Source organism: Melopsittacus undulatus, chromosome 12 (assembly GCF_012275295.1).
Source record: "Melopsittacus undulatus isolate bMelUnd1 chromosome 12, bMelUnd1.mat.Z, whole genome shotgun sequence".
NCBI classification, from domain to species: domain Eukaryota; kingdom Metazoa; phylum Chordata; class Aves; order Psittaciformes; family Psittaculidae; genus Melopsittacus; species Melopsittacus undulatus.
In genome coordinates, this window is record NC_047538.1 from 18,661,705 (window position 1) to 18,677,453 (window position 15,749).

At 56.3% G+C, this 15,749-nt stretch overlaps 1 protein-coding gene across 1 annotated transcript in view; it reads right to left on the minus strand.

The window, feature by feature from the left end:
* The window catches only part of MYO18B (myosin XVIIIB), a 56,161-nt gene that overhangs the window by 26,873 nt on the left and 13,539 nt on the right, over positions 1–15,749 (minus strand). Inside the window, exons 14-30 of the mRNA XM_034068431.1 lie at positions 14,497–14,689; positions 13,423–13,503; positions 12,844–12,991; positions 12,572–12,731; positions 11,335–11,518; positions 10,614–10,806; positions 10,011–10,120; positions 8,266–8,331; positions 6,536–6,808; positions 5,269–5,358; positions 4,296–4,415; positions 4,079–4,187; positions 3,386–3,510; positions 2,466–2,620; positions 1,821–1,944; positions 1,129–1,329; positions 918–1,028 (exon numbers count right to left, since the gene is read on the minus strand). Of these exons, the coding sequence (XP_033924322.1) occupies positions 918–1,028; positions 1,129–1,329; positions 1,821–1,944; positions 2,466–2,620; positions 3,386–3,510; positions 4,079–4,187; positions 4,296–4,415; positions 5,269–5,358; positions 6,536–6,808; positions 8,266–8,331; positions 10,011–10,120; positions 10,614–10,806; positions 11,335–11,518; positions 12,572–12,731; positions 12,844–12,991; positions 13,423–13,503; positions 14,497–14,689 (2,443 nt within the window). The remainder of the gene's footprint in view (positions 1–917; positions 1,029–1,128; positions 1,330–1,820; positions 1,945–2,465; positions 2,621–3,385; positions 3,511–4,078; positions 4,188–4,295; positions 4,416–5,268; positions 5,359–6,535; positions 6,809–8,265; positions 8,332–10,010; positions 10,121–10,613; positions 10,807–11,334; positions 11,519–12,571; positions 12,732–12,843; positions 12,992–13,422; positions 13,504–14,496; positions 14,690–15,749) is intronic.

Consider the following 15,749-nt stretch of genomic DNA (forward strand, 5'->3'; position numbering starts at 1 on the left):
CAGGGCTCAGAAAGGGAGCAGGAGCAGGCTGCTAAGGATCAATTGCTCTCTGGTGTGTCTCTGCCATTTACTCATTTGGAAAATAATAGTCAGGCCACGCAGGGTGAGGGAGAGAAGGGATGAATGGCTCTGCTGGCTGAGAGAGCCACAAGGCACAGAATCTCTAGTGATGCTGCCACTCTGCACAGGGCAATTGGACAGGCAGAGAAGTGCAGAAGGACAGGGAGGACCCCAGGGAGGATCCCTCAGCAATGCATCCTCACAACCAGCTCAGAGCTTCCAGCATCCAGCAGAAGGGGAGCACAGGGAAACGATGTCTGCACCATGGCAGCCCCCAAAGCACACAGGGCTTTATGGCTTTGGGCATGACTGTGCTGACAGGAGCAGGAGGAGCAGAGATTGCCTCATTTGCCTTTCCACTTGTCATGCCCTCCTAAAATAGCACATGCAAAGCCCCACTGGCTGTTTCATTGAGCCTCAGCAATGCTAATTCACTACGGACAGCCAGGTATGCCCTAGGCCTAATGGGAATTGGCTGCTACCACCCATCCCACATCAAACACCCAGGGGGTTTTGAAGAATTGGAGTTCCTGTTCACATGCCACTGACCCTGTGGCCTTGTTGAAGGGGCATTTTCTGTTCATTATCACCCAACACAAAGCCCTGGCTGGCTGGAGCTGTGCCCTCAGCATGGTGCCTGTGCTACCCGGAGCAGCATCCCATGTGCTGCATCACACATGGCTCTTGTGCATCATCCATGCACCCCCTCCAGCCTACGGGGGCCCATGTCCAACCCAGACCCTGATTCTGCACCCTGGGGCTGAGGCTGGGGCTCATGCTGGGGTGGTGGTGGGGAAGCAGCAAGGAGGAAAGACCCCTATGCACTCAGCATCATCCCCAGCCCATCGTCGACCTACCCTCCTCTGGCAGGACTGCCGCACATCCTCCAGCTCCTCGTCCTTGTCCTCCAGCTCCTTCTGGTGGATCTGCTTCATCCGCTCTATCTCCAGCTCCAGGCGCTGGTGTTGCTGTAGGGATTGCCCAGGGTTGCAGACAGCCCCGGAGGGATGGGGTTGTTGCAGGTTTAACACACACACAAGCAGGGATGAGCATCCCCAGCCACGGTACCTGCTCCAGGTGATCAACAGCAGCCGTTTGCTGTTCCAGCTCCTTCCTCTGCTCAGCAGCACTGGCCTCCATGTCCCAGAGCTGCTTCCGGAGTGCAGGCACTGCCCAGGCATCCATGGTGCTGGGGGTGCTGAGCTCCTCCACCCGGCCGGCCAGCACCGACACCTTCTGTGTCAGGCCGGACACCTCTGCCTCCTTCTGCTGCTCGGGGGGCAGAGCAGGGGGTCAGCAGCTTTGCACTTGCACCTGCTCCTAATACCCAGTCCATTCCCAACTGCATCCTTAGGACCATCCTCAGACCCTCCCTGCACCAGCAGCCCCATCCCCATCCCAAGCCCTGGGGTGGCTGCAGCAGCATTGCAGCTTCCCCAGCCCCAGCACACCATGTCCCTGTGGTCTCTTTGGTAGAGGCATGGAAAAGAGCACAAGTGGCTTCAGTGGAAACGAGGGGCTGGTAATTAGCTCAGCATGGATGGTTATCACTCATGTACAATGATAGCCTTTCTTCTGGCAGGGGATGAAGGCATTTAAATACATTAGGCACATCCTAGAACTGCACTGAAAGAAACTGGAATCAAGTTGCTGGGCTTGTGCCTGATTGCCTCAGCTATAATTGCAAAGATAATGGCTTAGCTCTGAGAGCTCTTCCAAAAGTGGATTCAATGCCACAAAGTGGGATATTCCCCTCTTACCTCCAAGCGCTGCTGGAGTTTGCCCATCTCCCAGCGGATGCTGGTGTTCTCCTGTGACACTTTCTCACGGAGGCTCTTCTCAAAGGCAGACTCCCCCAGGGCCTGGGCTAACTGCAGGTCGAACCTGGATGGGGAAACACAGGTCACCTCAGCACCTTTGTATCTGTGGGTCAGAGCGAGCCCCAGCCACAGCCAGCATCTCAGCACAGGACAGCAGGGAACATGAGAAACGAAGGGTAAATTAAAAGGCATGATAAAGCAGTTGGTGTTTCCCCATGTTTTCTGTGCCTGTTTGGTGTCCTATTTGGGGGCAGAAAAACACTTCCTTCGAACAGCAGCACTAAAACACTGGGGGTCATTTCTTGTGCTCGTCTGTTGCACACCATGTTTGCCAGCAGTGCTCCCAGCACAAGCTCATGCACACCAAGAGCACACAGAAGCCTGGGATGCCCCAAGCCCCAGCATCTCTCCCCACAGCATCACACTGAGAGCGCTTTCCATTATGGAAGGAGGTTACAGACACACAGCAACACAACATAAAACCCACCCCATGCTCTGTGCACCCTCCACCAGCCAAAGCAGGATCAGCAGCAGCCCCACTCCCGGTGCCACCCGAACCATTCCCCCTTCCTCCCCCAGCCTTACTTCTTCTGCCTCTTCTCCAGCTCATGGCTGCGGCTCTGCTGGCTCTCGGCGAGCACCCGTGCATCCTCCAGCTCACAGGCCAGGCGCCGGCACTGCCGCCGCAGCTGCTGCGATGCCTTCTTGGCTGCCTCGCAGGCTGCCTGCTCCGCACCGAGCTGCAGGTGAGACCCACAGCATGGGCACCCAGCACCAGGGATGGGTCAGCCCAGACCCACGGCTAAACAAGCACCATCAGAGGTGCCCTGACCCCCCTGTGCCTGCAGCATCCCTGCCTGCTCCTCAAGGAATCAGATCGTGTTTGGGATACAGACACAGAGCTCTCGCCAGCCGGAGAATGGAGCCATTAAGGAATGACTTTAAATAAGCAAAATCTTGCATTAATGGAGCCTGTAATTCCAAACCAACTATCAGGAAGCAAATGAGCTGTTTTGCTTTACCCAAACTCCAATGACCAGACTGCTTGTCTTATTACTTCTTAATGTACCGTGAATAGTATCTATTTGTTTTATCCTCATGGGATGTGACCTGACTCCCAGGAGCTGCTCAGGGAAGCACAGTGGCTCTTTCCCTCCTCACGGCAGAGCTCAGGAGCTGCCAGCTTTTACCTTAGCAGCTCTATGCATGAGGGATGATGTGAGCATGGTACCCAAAAGACAGCTCAGCAGCAAGACCAGCCACTGATCCCCTCCCCACCCTGTGCTCATGCTCACACTTGACCATGGTTGAATTTTGCCACGTTCTGGTGCAAAACTGGTTTTATAAACTTGAAGGAATTTGGGGATATTTATTCTCAAGCCAGTGGCCAGTGAAAGCATCAGCACCAAACGGCTGCATTTGTGAGCCTCAGCCTGCCCAGGGAGCAGGGAGAGGACACTGAGCTCCAGCAGCATCCCTGCTCCATGGCCAGCAGCAGCACTTGCCTTCTGCTCCAGCCCGGTCCTGGAGCCCCGCTCAGACTCGAGGCGCTGCTCCAGCTGCACCAGCCGCTTCCGCAGGAAGGAGATCTCCGTCTGCGCGCACTCGAAGCGCACTTGCCACTCATCCTCTGCCAACAGAGACAGACACGAGGGGCTGGGGGGTGCTCGGGCCCGACCAGCCATGCCAGGGCAGGATGGGTGAATATACAACAGCACTGGGGCTCCTGCATGGCACAAATGCCAGCACCAACCTTGTAGGGGTGCAGCTCTCCCCCAGCTCACATAGCACAGGTACCCCACCTTCAGCAAGGCACGCGTGCCCATCCCATTCCATCCAGTTTCATCCCATCCCATCCCATTCCATCCTATCCCATCCCATCCCATCCTCCTCATCACTCCACAACATGCTTCAACCACACTTGAGCTGCAGGAATGCCAACTAGTGCCAGTCAGTGCCAGCAGTGCCCTTAGGCAGAATCCCTGCCTGCATCCCAGCTCCATGCAACAGCCAGAACCATGCATGCTCCTGCTCTTGCCAGTTCCTTGCTGGGCAAGCAATGCAGAATGACATGGTGCCAAAACCACACTGTGAAAGCAGCACTGCTTGAGGGGGCAAACCAAAAGGCTTTGCTGCCCTACAGGGACAGGTCAGGCTGGATGCCCAGAGCATGCATCACCCCGAAGGGATGCCCCTACCTCCTCCAGAGCCACTTATCTTCATCTCACGCAACTGAACCAGCTGCTGGGCCTCCTCCAGCTGCTTTTCCACTGACTCCAGTTTCTTCTGCACTTGGTCATGTTTGCTCTGGGGGAGGCAGGGAAGGAGGGAGCAGCTTTACCTGGCTCCAAGGCACTCAGGTCCGAGACAGCAGCATCACCACTGGCATGGCCCAACATCTCAGGGCTCTCCTACCTGCAGCTCCTGCAGCTCACGGGCTCCCCGCAGCCTCTCTGCCCGTTCCCCATCCAGGACCTGGCAGGCGACATCACCCTTGTACTGCTCATCTGAGAGCTCCGTGTTCAGGTCGATGATCTGGGGGGAACAGGGAGTCAGTCTGGGTATTGCTGTGCAGGCATCAACCCAAGTGTCCCAACTGCTCCCACTGCCTGTGCTTAGGGGATGTGGTGAGTGCACATCAGCACCAGTCAGTGTCAGCAGAACCCCAGGCTCCCATTGACAGCACCCAGCAAAGAGCAACCACTGCAGGACCCTGTGGCTGCATCCCTGCAGTGGATGTGCAGGACACTTCTGCATGCCACATCCTCAGTATCAGCATTCATCCCATGGAGCCAAGTCACTTGTGGTGCCTGCATAGGTCAGCAAGCCTGCAGTCCTGAGAGCATCATGGGCTACATCAGTGTGTAATATCCCACTCGAACTGCAGCCTTTCATCAGCAGAAGGGATGACACATCACCACACTCATACACTGCACTGGTGCCAGCACAGGGTGACATCTGCCCTTGCTGCAGGGGACATGAGGCATTCCCTGGGAACAGCCCACTCCCAAAGCATCTGGGCTGCTCTCTGGGTGCAACCACTCACTGCTGAGGCAGGCAGGATCCCACCCACCGTGGACCAAGTAATGGTGCTGCTCCTGAGTACTGCAGTTGGGCAATGCAGGGCTGTGGCAGAGGTGTTTTGGGGCTCTAGAGAGGTGTGTTAGGGGCTCTACAGAGGTAATTTGGGGGCTCTACAGAGGTGGTTTTGGGGCTCTACAGAGGTGTTTGGGGCTCTACAGAGGTGTTTTTGGGGCTCTACAGAGGTGGTTTTGGGGCTCTACAGAGGTGTTTGGGGCTCTACAGAGGTGTTTGGGGCTCTACAGAGGTGTTTTTGGGGCTCTACAGAGGTGGTTTTGGGGCTCTACAGAGGTGTTTGGGGCTCTACCTTGCTCTCCAGCTTCTCTGCATTCTGCCTGAGCTCACTGCATTCCTGCTCGGATTTTTCCAGCTTCCTTCTCAGCGCTGCCAGCTCCTCCTAGGGAAGATTGCAGAACATCAGCCATGGAGAGCCCCAGCATCCCCAGCTCATTGATGAAAACCTCCTTTTCTGTTCAGAATAAGCGGGAGAGACACGGCTGCCTCATTAATACAATTCACAGGCAGCTTTGAAGGCTGCTCACTGCAAATTGCTGGGACTGCAGCTCCTGACATGAATTCCATCGGAGGGAACGTCAGCTCTGCTGTGTGCACAGAGCACACTTTATGAGCGAGCAGCAGCCCTCAAAGGCCTGGATGAGCAGCCAAGCTCTGGAATGCTGCTCCAGGAGCATTCCTGGGGCCCTGGCAGACCATCATAGTGCGGCTGCAAAGGCACCTTGTTTGCTGTGATTCCTGTCCAGGCAGCCTGGCTGTAACATGGGCGACAGCCGCTTGGTGCTGCCTTGTCCTGCTTTGATTTCCTGCTCAGCCCTGAGCAGAACCAAACGTGTGGAGCTGTGATAAAACCAGAGGTTAACGGGTGATGGGGCCTGATGGATCCCGGGTGGGTTTGGAGAGAGAAACAGAGGCTTGGGCAGCTCTTGCTTCATCTGAACCAGCCTGAAAACACCTTGTTAAAACCTTACTGAGGCAAAAGGAGGAGCAGGATGGCAGGAAGACAGACTAAGAATATAGTGCAGGTCTCAGACGGTGCAGAATGTGCCTGTCCCAGGTCAGCAGATGCCCATTAACCCCCCTCATCTCCAGTGGCAGCACAGTGCTGGGGACAGTACAGAGCAGTCCCCTGCCCCAGGGATGTGTTTGGCTGCTCAGCATCCATCATCCTACAGACTAACATGGGGCATCCATCGTCCTACAAAATGTCCCACAAAGGGCTTGGCTCAGCAGACCCAGCATCTTGCAGGAGGCATGGGGAGGGCAGTGGGGCAGCCACAACCCTAGAACAGGGCTTTGGCTATGGGGACACAGTGCATTTGCTACTGTCCCCTTAAAGGAGAGTTATTTCTCCCTCCACAGCAAAACACATTATTGGGGCAAAAAATGCACTGCCAAGAACAGATGACAGCTTCTGATGGTCAGTAAAAGAGCTCTGCTCTGACAGGAGTGACTTCTGTCCAACCTACCAGACAGAGCCCCTAAAGCATCCCATCCCATCCCACCCCATCCTATCCCATCCCATCCCATCCCATCCCATCCCACCCTTCAATGCATACTTCTTTGGCCCGGAGCTGCTCCTCAGTAAGGTTAACGCTGAGCAGGGGCCGCACACGGCTCAGGAGCTGCCACCAGGACCAGTGCCTGATGGCCTGGAACACCACCAGGTTCTTCTGGATGCAGCGGATGGCCAGGCGCTGGATCTTCAGCCTCTTGAACTTCTGTCGGCTGAGGAAGCCCTTGCACGCAGCCTGCAGCAGGATCATCTTCTGGGCTATCAGCTTGTCACGCTGCTTCTCCAGCCGGGAGATGACTCCTGGCTTCAGGAAAACCTGACAGCAAGAAACAGACATTCAGGATGGGGTCTGAAACCTGCCCACAGACAGCGGGATGTATGTATGGCAAACACGCAGCAGCCTCCCCAGAGACCTGCAGGAGACTGAAGGTCCTTGGACCAGAGCATGAGACCCTGCACCAGCCTTAGAGCAGCTCCAGTGCCTAAAGGGGCTGCAGGAAACCTGGAGAGGGGCTTGGGACAAGGGCCTGTAGGGACAGGCCAAGGGGAACGGCTTGAACCTGCCAGAACAGGGGAGACTGAGCTGAGCTCTTAGGCAGAAGCTGTTCCCTGTGAGGGTGCTGAGGCGCTGGCACAGGGTGCCCAGAGAAGCTGTGGCTGCCCCATCCCTGGCAGTGCTCAAGGCCAGGTTGGACACAGGGGCTTGGAGCAGCTGCTCCAGGGGAAGGGGTCCCTGCCCGTGGAAGGGGTTGGAGCTGGATGAGCTTCAAGGTCCATTCCAACACAAACCAGGCTGGGATTCTTTGATACAGATTTGCTGATGCCATTGAATTCAGCCTGTATCAATCTCTCAGTGTAAGATCCCTGTCATTGCCTGGGGAATCTCTCAGCACATGGGACTGATCCCTCCCCACTACTGTGCCCCATTTGTATAATACAGCTTTAATAAACACTGAATTACACCTGTGAAGCCAGTGGCACACTTAGAGCTGCATTTAAAAGATGCTAAATTGAATCAAAGAACAATTCCAAGGAAACTCCCTTTCCAGAGATAATGCTATGATTGCTTCAGCACCTATCTGATTGCCTCATTAATGTCTGTATTAACTTCAGAAGACAGTAACTTTTAGAAGCTAGTGCAAAATCAATGCTCAAAGCAATGGCAAAACTAACTCTCCATAACAAGATGTGACTGGAGCTGCTATTGCGCTATTGATTAAGTACAAGGGTTTCATAGAAGAGGTAATTGCAAACTGCACTGTGCAGGATAAAAGCAAGTTATTTTGTGCTGCAGAACCGTGTCATGAATCCTCTCTTCACAGGCTCCAGGAGCTGCAGGTAAGCACGCAAGCAAAACTCGCTTGGCTTTGAGATTATCACATCTAAGGCCAAACGCTGCTGCTGCGATGCCTCAGCTGCCCGGCTGTGCAGAGGTAACCCCAGCCCACTGAAACCACAGGGGCCCAATCCTCATTAACTCCCAGGGAATACCAAAGGTAAAGAGGAACATCAATGCCAAGAGGGCTGGATTTCGATAACAAGGTTCACACATCACCGCATTTCAGTCACATTTTGAATGCTCTCAAATGGGAATTAGGGACCTTCTGCTTTGGTGCTCAGTGAGGCTTGGTTTCCCATCCCACTGGGCACAGCAGGAGAAAGGGGTTCTCCCCACTTTGGGAAGCTTTAGGCAGCTGGAAGTGCCTAGCATGGGACTGGCTCTGCCTGTACACACTGAGAGCAAGAGGGAAGCAGAGCCCGGAGCCCTCGTACCTGGCTGCGCCCGATGGCAACGCTGCTCTTCTCCAGATCCAGTGCCTGGAAGAGCTCCTGTATGGCCTGTGGAGGAGGAGCACATCACTGAACTGCTCAGAAAACGTTTACACCCTGGTGTGAGCCTGCTGAAATGGGGCAGAGCCCTGGCCCTTATGGGCACCCAAGTAAGGGAGCATCCAGCCCCAAGTCCTGGTGTGAGAAGGGTAGAGAGCCCCAGTGCATGGGTGGCTGTGGCTGGAGGCTACTGAGGGGAAGGTGAGAGCCCATCCAGCCAACAGCTCTGCCTGTGGAGCTGAAAGCAGGAGCGAAAGCACCAAGTTCCCCCTGGAGCCAAGCGGTGCAGAGCTGAGCCCCTGCAGGGAGGCAAGTGGGAAAAGAAGCCTGAACTCAATTACTGTGAGCCTTGGCCCAGCACATGAATGCAGCAGCCAGGAGCACCACACATTTCCCCAGGGCAGCCAACACTATCTGGACAAATTGATGATGTTAAAACCCCAGAGATCCCAAAATTGAAACAAAACCCCTCCGCTAACACTTCACTCACTCTGGAGGCCACACACATCTCCATGAAGAATCATTTCACAGTGGCCCCTGGAGCACCTTGCTGCAGCAGAACTGCACCCCAGCCTGCAGCCCTGCGTGCCCTGGGCAAGATGGGGATGGAGCATGCAAGTGCATGAGGATATGGACCACTGCCATGATTGGAACAGTGTGCCAGAGGTGAGGAAGTGCCCGCTGCTGTGACACTGCTGGAACAGTGCAGGACTGCCCCATCCTATCCATCTCCAACAGCAGGGCCAGCATGAGCACAGGGGCAGTCACTGCTGCACCACCACCCTCACTCCACACAAACATCTCTTGTGCTGCCATGGCCGAGATAATGCACTCACTGGGAAGCAGCCTCCCGCTAACAGCCCATGGCAGTGAGCTCCAGGGAGGCCGGGATTTTCCAAATCCCCAGCTTACACAGTGCTGACAAGGCATCCTCTGCCTCCTTACAGCATTTAATAACAATATTGACCTTTTCCGGCTGTCAAACTTGTCTTATTAAATCCCGAGGTCTTAACTGAATTTGCACACCCTGGCTGGCAGTTTGCACAACAGAGCACGTGCCCATGTTTAATTCATCTCCTCACGGCTCTTCCCGGCTCCCAGTGCTGCCCACAGCCTCTTCCAGGGACGGGGGGGGGGTCTCCCAAGATTCTACTCTAAATTTGTTATGAAACAAATAAAACTGGCAAATCATCTTCATTCCAGAGCTCCTCTCAGTTCCAGGCTTTGTGGGATGAGGTGAGGAGCCACCCTTGGCTGCTGCTTTACAAGGGCCTGAAGGCAGATGATGCCCCATGCCCAAGAACCTCCATTGTCCTGCTCTGGTGAGTCCCTGGGAATGCTGCCTGGCTTGTCCTCAGACAGCCGGTTTTTGGGCAAGAGATGGGTGCTGCCATGCTGGGCCCCCTGCATCCCAGCAACAATGGGTGCCTGAGTGAGGCAGGGGCTGGGAAGCAGCTCCTGTCCCAGGGCAGGGAGATGCTGGCTTGACCTCTTTGGAGAGAGGACAGAGGGACTCGTGCAGGGCACAGGCAATGCCAGTACAGGGGCTGCCTGCAGGGAGCTGCAGGATTTGCTCCTCGTTGCATAGAAAGCCCTTATGGCATTGGGAATGGCTGGAGGAGCTCAGGCATCAGCACAGCCCAATGAGAGGCTCCCAGGCCACATTCGCCATACCACCCAGCACATACCTTGCTCTCATCCGGCACCTCGTAGGCAGAGGTGTGCTTCTTCATGACATCCGGAGCCAAGACCTGGAAGCGCCTTCGGAACTGGGTGAGGAGCAGGCGATCCGCATACCCTGGGGACACACAGACATCACTGGGGGCTGCACCAGCATCAGGGAACAAGGCTCTCACCAAACACTGGGGAGGGAACTAGCAGTGGGGGGCTGAGGTGAGGGGTACCACACCCCAGGGGCATGTCCTGTGCACACCAAGAGGCATTGAGGGTGACGGCACCAGGGAGCTACAGTGAGGGCAGGGTAGATGGAGCAGGGAAGCAGCAGAGATGCACTCGAGGTGGCTAGACAGCACCTTAGAACCTCCTGTCATGCAGTAGATGCCCCTGAGCTGCCTGCATGGGTCCCTCTCCCCCTGGCAGTGACTATGACCATGGTAGGTGCAGATCTAGCTTGATGCATGGATGCTCCAAAGGGAACATGCAGGCAAGAGAAGGGCTGGGAACCGCTGCAGAAAGCAGCACTAAAACCTCGAGGCCTTTCTGAAGTGGGGCTGGAAAGCCGGGTGTGGAAGGGGAGCAGCCCACACAGCAGCATGGGGGGCCGGGCATACCGATGCGGTGCAGGCGCAGGGCATCCAGGAGCTGGGTCCCCTCCAGCTGTGTCCGCAGGGTGGGCACATCCAGCTGTGGGGCTGCGTCCGGCGGCGCGGGGGGACGAGGCAGCTGCCCCTCCGGCCCCGCTCCAGGGAGCAGGCAGTGCACGAAGTGCAGCCGGGACCGGCGGAGGAGGTTCGTGAGCGCGTCCTGCCGGGCAAGCAGAGGTCAGCAGGGATGGAGCCGTGGTGGGGACCCCCCCGCACCCCTTGCAGTCATCCTCAGAGCCCTCAGAGCCCGTTAGGAACAGCTTCGGTCCTAGATGTGAGCCCAGCATACGGGTCACAGAGACTGAGACCCTGCCTACTGATGCCCCACATTCTCAGTTGATGGGCTACCGAATGTCACAGGGTGCTGGGTGAGAGTTTGCCAGAGACACCCAGCACCTCAAAGCGGCCTGCAAGAGGAGTCAGCAGAGACTGTGCTACACTCCTCGAGAGAGTTTAGGCACCTCATTACGGCTGAGGTCAGCAGGAGCTTGGCGTGTGCCCAGCAGGGAGGCTGCTCCAGTTGCCCGAGTGCTTAAGAGGATTAAGCGGAGCACAGCGAGGTGTGTGTGTAATCTGCTCCATGATACCTTTGCCTGGGATGCTCCTGCATGGCCACAGCAGCCCCCGGGCTCAGGGCACCGCAGGACACAGCCCCGCGGTGCTGGCCCCGGTGCTCCCCCGCACTCACCGCCTGCAGCTTGATCTGGGCGCACACCGAGCGCTTCCTCACGGCCGCGAAGCTGCTGGCGAAGCTCTTCCTGACGCAGGCACTGCGGTGCAGGGCTGCCTGCGAGCGTCCCTCCAGCCCGGCCACTCCGCGGCAGCGCAGCGCTGCCCGCACCCGCGGCTCCACCAGCAACCGCACGGCCTCGCTGCGGGCAAGGACAGCGGGGTCAGCGCTGGGGGTCCTCGGCTTCAACGCCCCTTCCACGGGGATGCAACCCCCAGAGTCCCAGCTTCAGCATCGGTGCTGCCGCAGGGCACCCGCCGAGGAGCGGAGCAGGGGTCAGGACAGCTCCCACCCCTCTGCTCCTCTCGTTTGGGCACCGAGCTGCTCACCTCTGTTGAAACTTCCCTGAATTGCAGCTAGGAATGTTTAAGCACAAGGTCGAAATCCTGCCGTGTGCAGCAGCTCCATTAGTTTTCAACTTCAATTTAGTGTACAAGGTTCCTTGAGGAGGTGGGGAAAACCTGCCCCACTGCTGCACAGGGACCCGACCTCGGGCAGTGATGCTTCACAACTGAATGCCCACCCTATGGCACTGTGGAGTCGAGGACATTGTGGGGTTCCCCTGGTGCCCCTCATTTCCCCACTGCCCATGCCTGCAGAAGAAGACCCGCACTGCAAGGCCAATGTCATGGATCTGCTGACAGGAAGAAGCCAGACAGCTCTGATGGGAAGCCGTTCACTGCAGTGCTATTCACCAGCTCACCCGGCAGCATCTGCTGTGATCACAATGTGTACATCCTGCTGTCAGTCAGCCCCAGGGCCTGATGGCTGCAAGTCAAACCACTTGACATCTGCTCCCCACACCTCAGCTAAGCTCTCAGGATTCCCACAAAGCTGGGCTGAAGCTGTGGGGGTTTATGGCTTTCTTGCACTGGTGTCAGCATGTGCCTGAGGCTGCCTGGCAGACAGGATCCCATCAGCTCCATGCCCATCTAAAGCCAGATCCACTCTATCACTGCACTGTGCATGGGGCAGGAGGTATGGGGATAGGCAGCACCAGTGCTGCAGGGTCCCTCCTCTCTGCTGAGATGCCCCACATGATCCTCTCCTTCCCCACCATGAGCAGCCTCTCAGAGCTCAGGCAGGTTTGCAATCTCAGCTCTCACTGGCATCACCCCCATCCCACTCCACTTCCATGGGATCCCAATCCCGCTCCACAGGGATGCCAGCACCACGGCACCTGGCTCACACTTACACCGTGGACTGCTGCAGCACCTGGAGGGCGTTCTGTGCCGAGAGGTTGAACTTGGCTTTGCTGACCCATCCTGTCATGTCGTAGCGCACGGGGTCTGTGCCCAGCCTGTGGTTGATCTCAAAGTGCAGCCCCTGCTCACACCTCCGCATGTGGCTGTCCCCTGCAGCAGCAACCCCAGGAGAAAAGCTGTTGAACCAGCCACATGGTCTCCTCAGCTCCCACAGCTACACAGGGATGCCAAAGGACAGGCAGCAGAGCTGGTCCCAGCTTACCCTCCTGGTCAGGTCCCTCTGCGGTGAAGTAGGAGCACAGGCGGTCAAAGGCGGCTCCATCCCCAGAGCCAGGGGTCAGGGCCTCCTCATCCAGGATCCACAGCAGCCCCCTGCGATCAGATCCCGGGCTGCCCGGCAGTGCCTGTGGCTGCAGAGGGATTGGCTTGGGAATGGGGCAGCCGTGCCAGCCTGCTCCCCCCTCTGCTGCCATCCTGCTCCCCACCACCTCTGTCCTGTGTCCCCTGCCCCAGAACAGTCAGAACAGGGTTGGGAAACCCTCATGGCCCCATCCAGCTCTGGACACCTTCACCCTTGAGACCTCTGCAGCCACACAGCATCCTGAAGGGACCAATCATCCCGTTCTGCAGCCAGGCTGGGAGATGTGCCCGGCGTGCAGGGCTTGGCCAGGATGGGTGCTTGTATTTTAGGTTAATGCTGCACCCTCCCCTGCAACCCCACAGGCTGCTCTGTGCCAAACACACCATGAGGCCCTGCTCTGCCTCTGAATCCCTCCCTCCTCTGAGCAGGAGGATGCTCCAAGTGTCACCGGAGCAACCAGCATCCATGGGAACAGGTTACCTGTGAGGAGCTCAGGTCGATGATGGACAGCGTGTCCAGAGGAGAGCGCTCTGGAAGATCAAAAGACACCTCAACATTTTCCTGGAAAACATCATTTAAAAGCTTGCTTCAGTCACAGTCTGGCATAGGAAAGCCAAGAGGAGATCCATCAGCATGGAGGGGGAGGAAGGTGGCATGGATGCTGCTCCCACTCGGCTCTGTGGGGTTCCCTTCCTCAGTCAAGGGCTGCAGTGGGTGCCCACACTGAGCCCTTGCTCCTGTGTGAGCCAGGGATGCTCAGCAGGAGACAGAGCTTCAGTGCCTGCATGGCAGCACTGTGAGGTTCAGGTTCGCAGCCTCAGCATGCGAGTGGAGAAAGCAGCAGCAGGGCTGCAGTTTCTGCCTAGCAGGGCACGTGCCAGCATGACCCCATGTGTGAGCCAGCTCAGGAGGAAATAGGGCACTGGGGCTCGGGCTCACAGCAGCAGTCCCATGGCTCAAAGGGAATGCGCTTGCATCAGGGCAGACAGCATCAAAGCGGAGCCTGCTGAGCCCTCTGCCACCTCAAGCTCAGCCAGTACCTGTATATTCATCACTACTGAAGAGCACACAGATATTTACTTGGTGCAAGCGTTGTGTGAATATTAAGCCATGGGAATTCAACTCTTTTCCCAGGGCTAGAGGTATTAGAGTAACTCCTGCAAGCTTAATAAGTTCATCTCTGCTGGTAGGTTTTTCAGGAGCTTATTTCTGCAATAATTTATCATCTTCCTTCCTATCCTCTATTATTCATCACCTGAGGGAAAACTCAGCTGCACCAGAAGGTCACAAAGTCCCTGAGCCGGAGGAAGCATTTCCAGAGAGGTAAGAAGACAGCCCCACACCTTGGGAATGTCAGGAATACCCCAGAGGATCCCTGAGTGGGGCAGTGAGGAGAGACCCAGCTCAAGGTGACTGCTCCAAACAGACCCTCATTTCTACAGCCCCTCACTAAAGGCACTGAGTTGTTTGGCCGCACCATGGCAGGGCACAGGGACCCGTTTGGTCAAAGCCCCATCCCCATGTGGGGAAGCAGCCCCAGCCCCTGCTCCTCACCTCTCTGTACCTCTCCATCTCCGAAACGAAGGTTTTCTCATAGAAGAGCATCTGCAGCCGCTCGTGCATGTAATTGTGGCAGAGCTCCTCGAAGGTTGCTGCGCGCTCACGGTGCTGATGCCGCGGGTTGTGGAAGCCGGGGGTGTCCACCACGGCGATGGAGGCCATGGAGAGGTGTGGGGAGGAGAAGGACCTGCGGAAAGAGGCACTTACATCATAGGTTTTACCCATGGCCATGGCCCAGCTCTCCCTGTGGAGGTGATGCTGCCTCCTCCTCCTCCTCCTGATGTGCAGCATTCCTGGGTGCACACCGTCCCATGTAGCAGTGACCAGCACTCCCCATCTCCCCTTCTTCCCATGTCTCCTGCAGAGAGCACCTGCACCTCCTGACACTGTCCCTTTGCTTCTCCCTTCTCCCTCGTCTTGGATCTATTCAAGCCAAGCACCTCCTCCCAGCCTGCATGGAAGCACAAGGCACGGGCTTCTCCTGACCTGGCCTAATGAACCCTTAACAGTGGCATGGGATGAGAGAGCAGCAGAGGAGTCCGACCCTGGGAAACCTCCAGGGGTGTTTTAATGCACATCTGAATCACCATCACATCCTGCTGCTCCATCCCCTGCAGCAGGGTGAGATTCAAGGATTTCTCCTCGGTGGCATGGGGCAGCGAGGATGCTTCCATGAAACACAGGGTGGAATGAAGAAACAGATGTATATTTATGAAGTGCTGCCTGCAGATTTCCATTGCAGCATCCTCCTGCAGCTGGGGTTGAAACATTCAGGTTCATCATCACCATCAACTCACTGAGGAGCAGGGTTTTCATGGAACGTGCCTGGATTGTTGTTGCAGTGGTTTAACAGGCTTTGGTGGGCTGAGATGGAAAATAAAGCTGGGCAAAGCAAAGCTACCTTTAAAGAGAAGAAGGGGCCTGGGGCACATCTCAGCTAATGCTGTTATTTAGGAGAACCAGCAGCATTTTGCTTCTCTGTCAGCCTTTTGAGTCCCATCAGCAATTTCCCTTTGGAGTGTGGTTGCTAGGAATTACAATAAAAATATTCTGCAGGTTAAATAACTGCAGGTTAAAATAAACCAGCAGCAGCAACAACACGGAGTATTTTGGGCACCAGCCTTTATGTGGATGCTGACTTCAACAAACTAAGCTGCACAACAGAACTGAGAGAATGGAACAGTTTGGGGGGCTCATCCTCACCCAGGTGTTACCTTATTCCATTTATCCCAGTAGACATTTTCAGA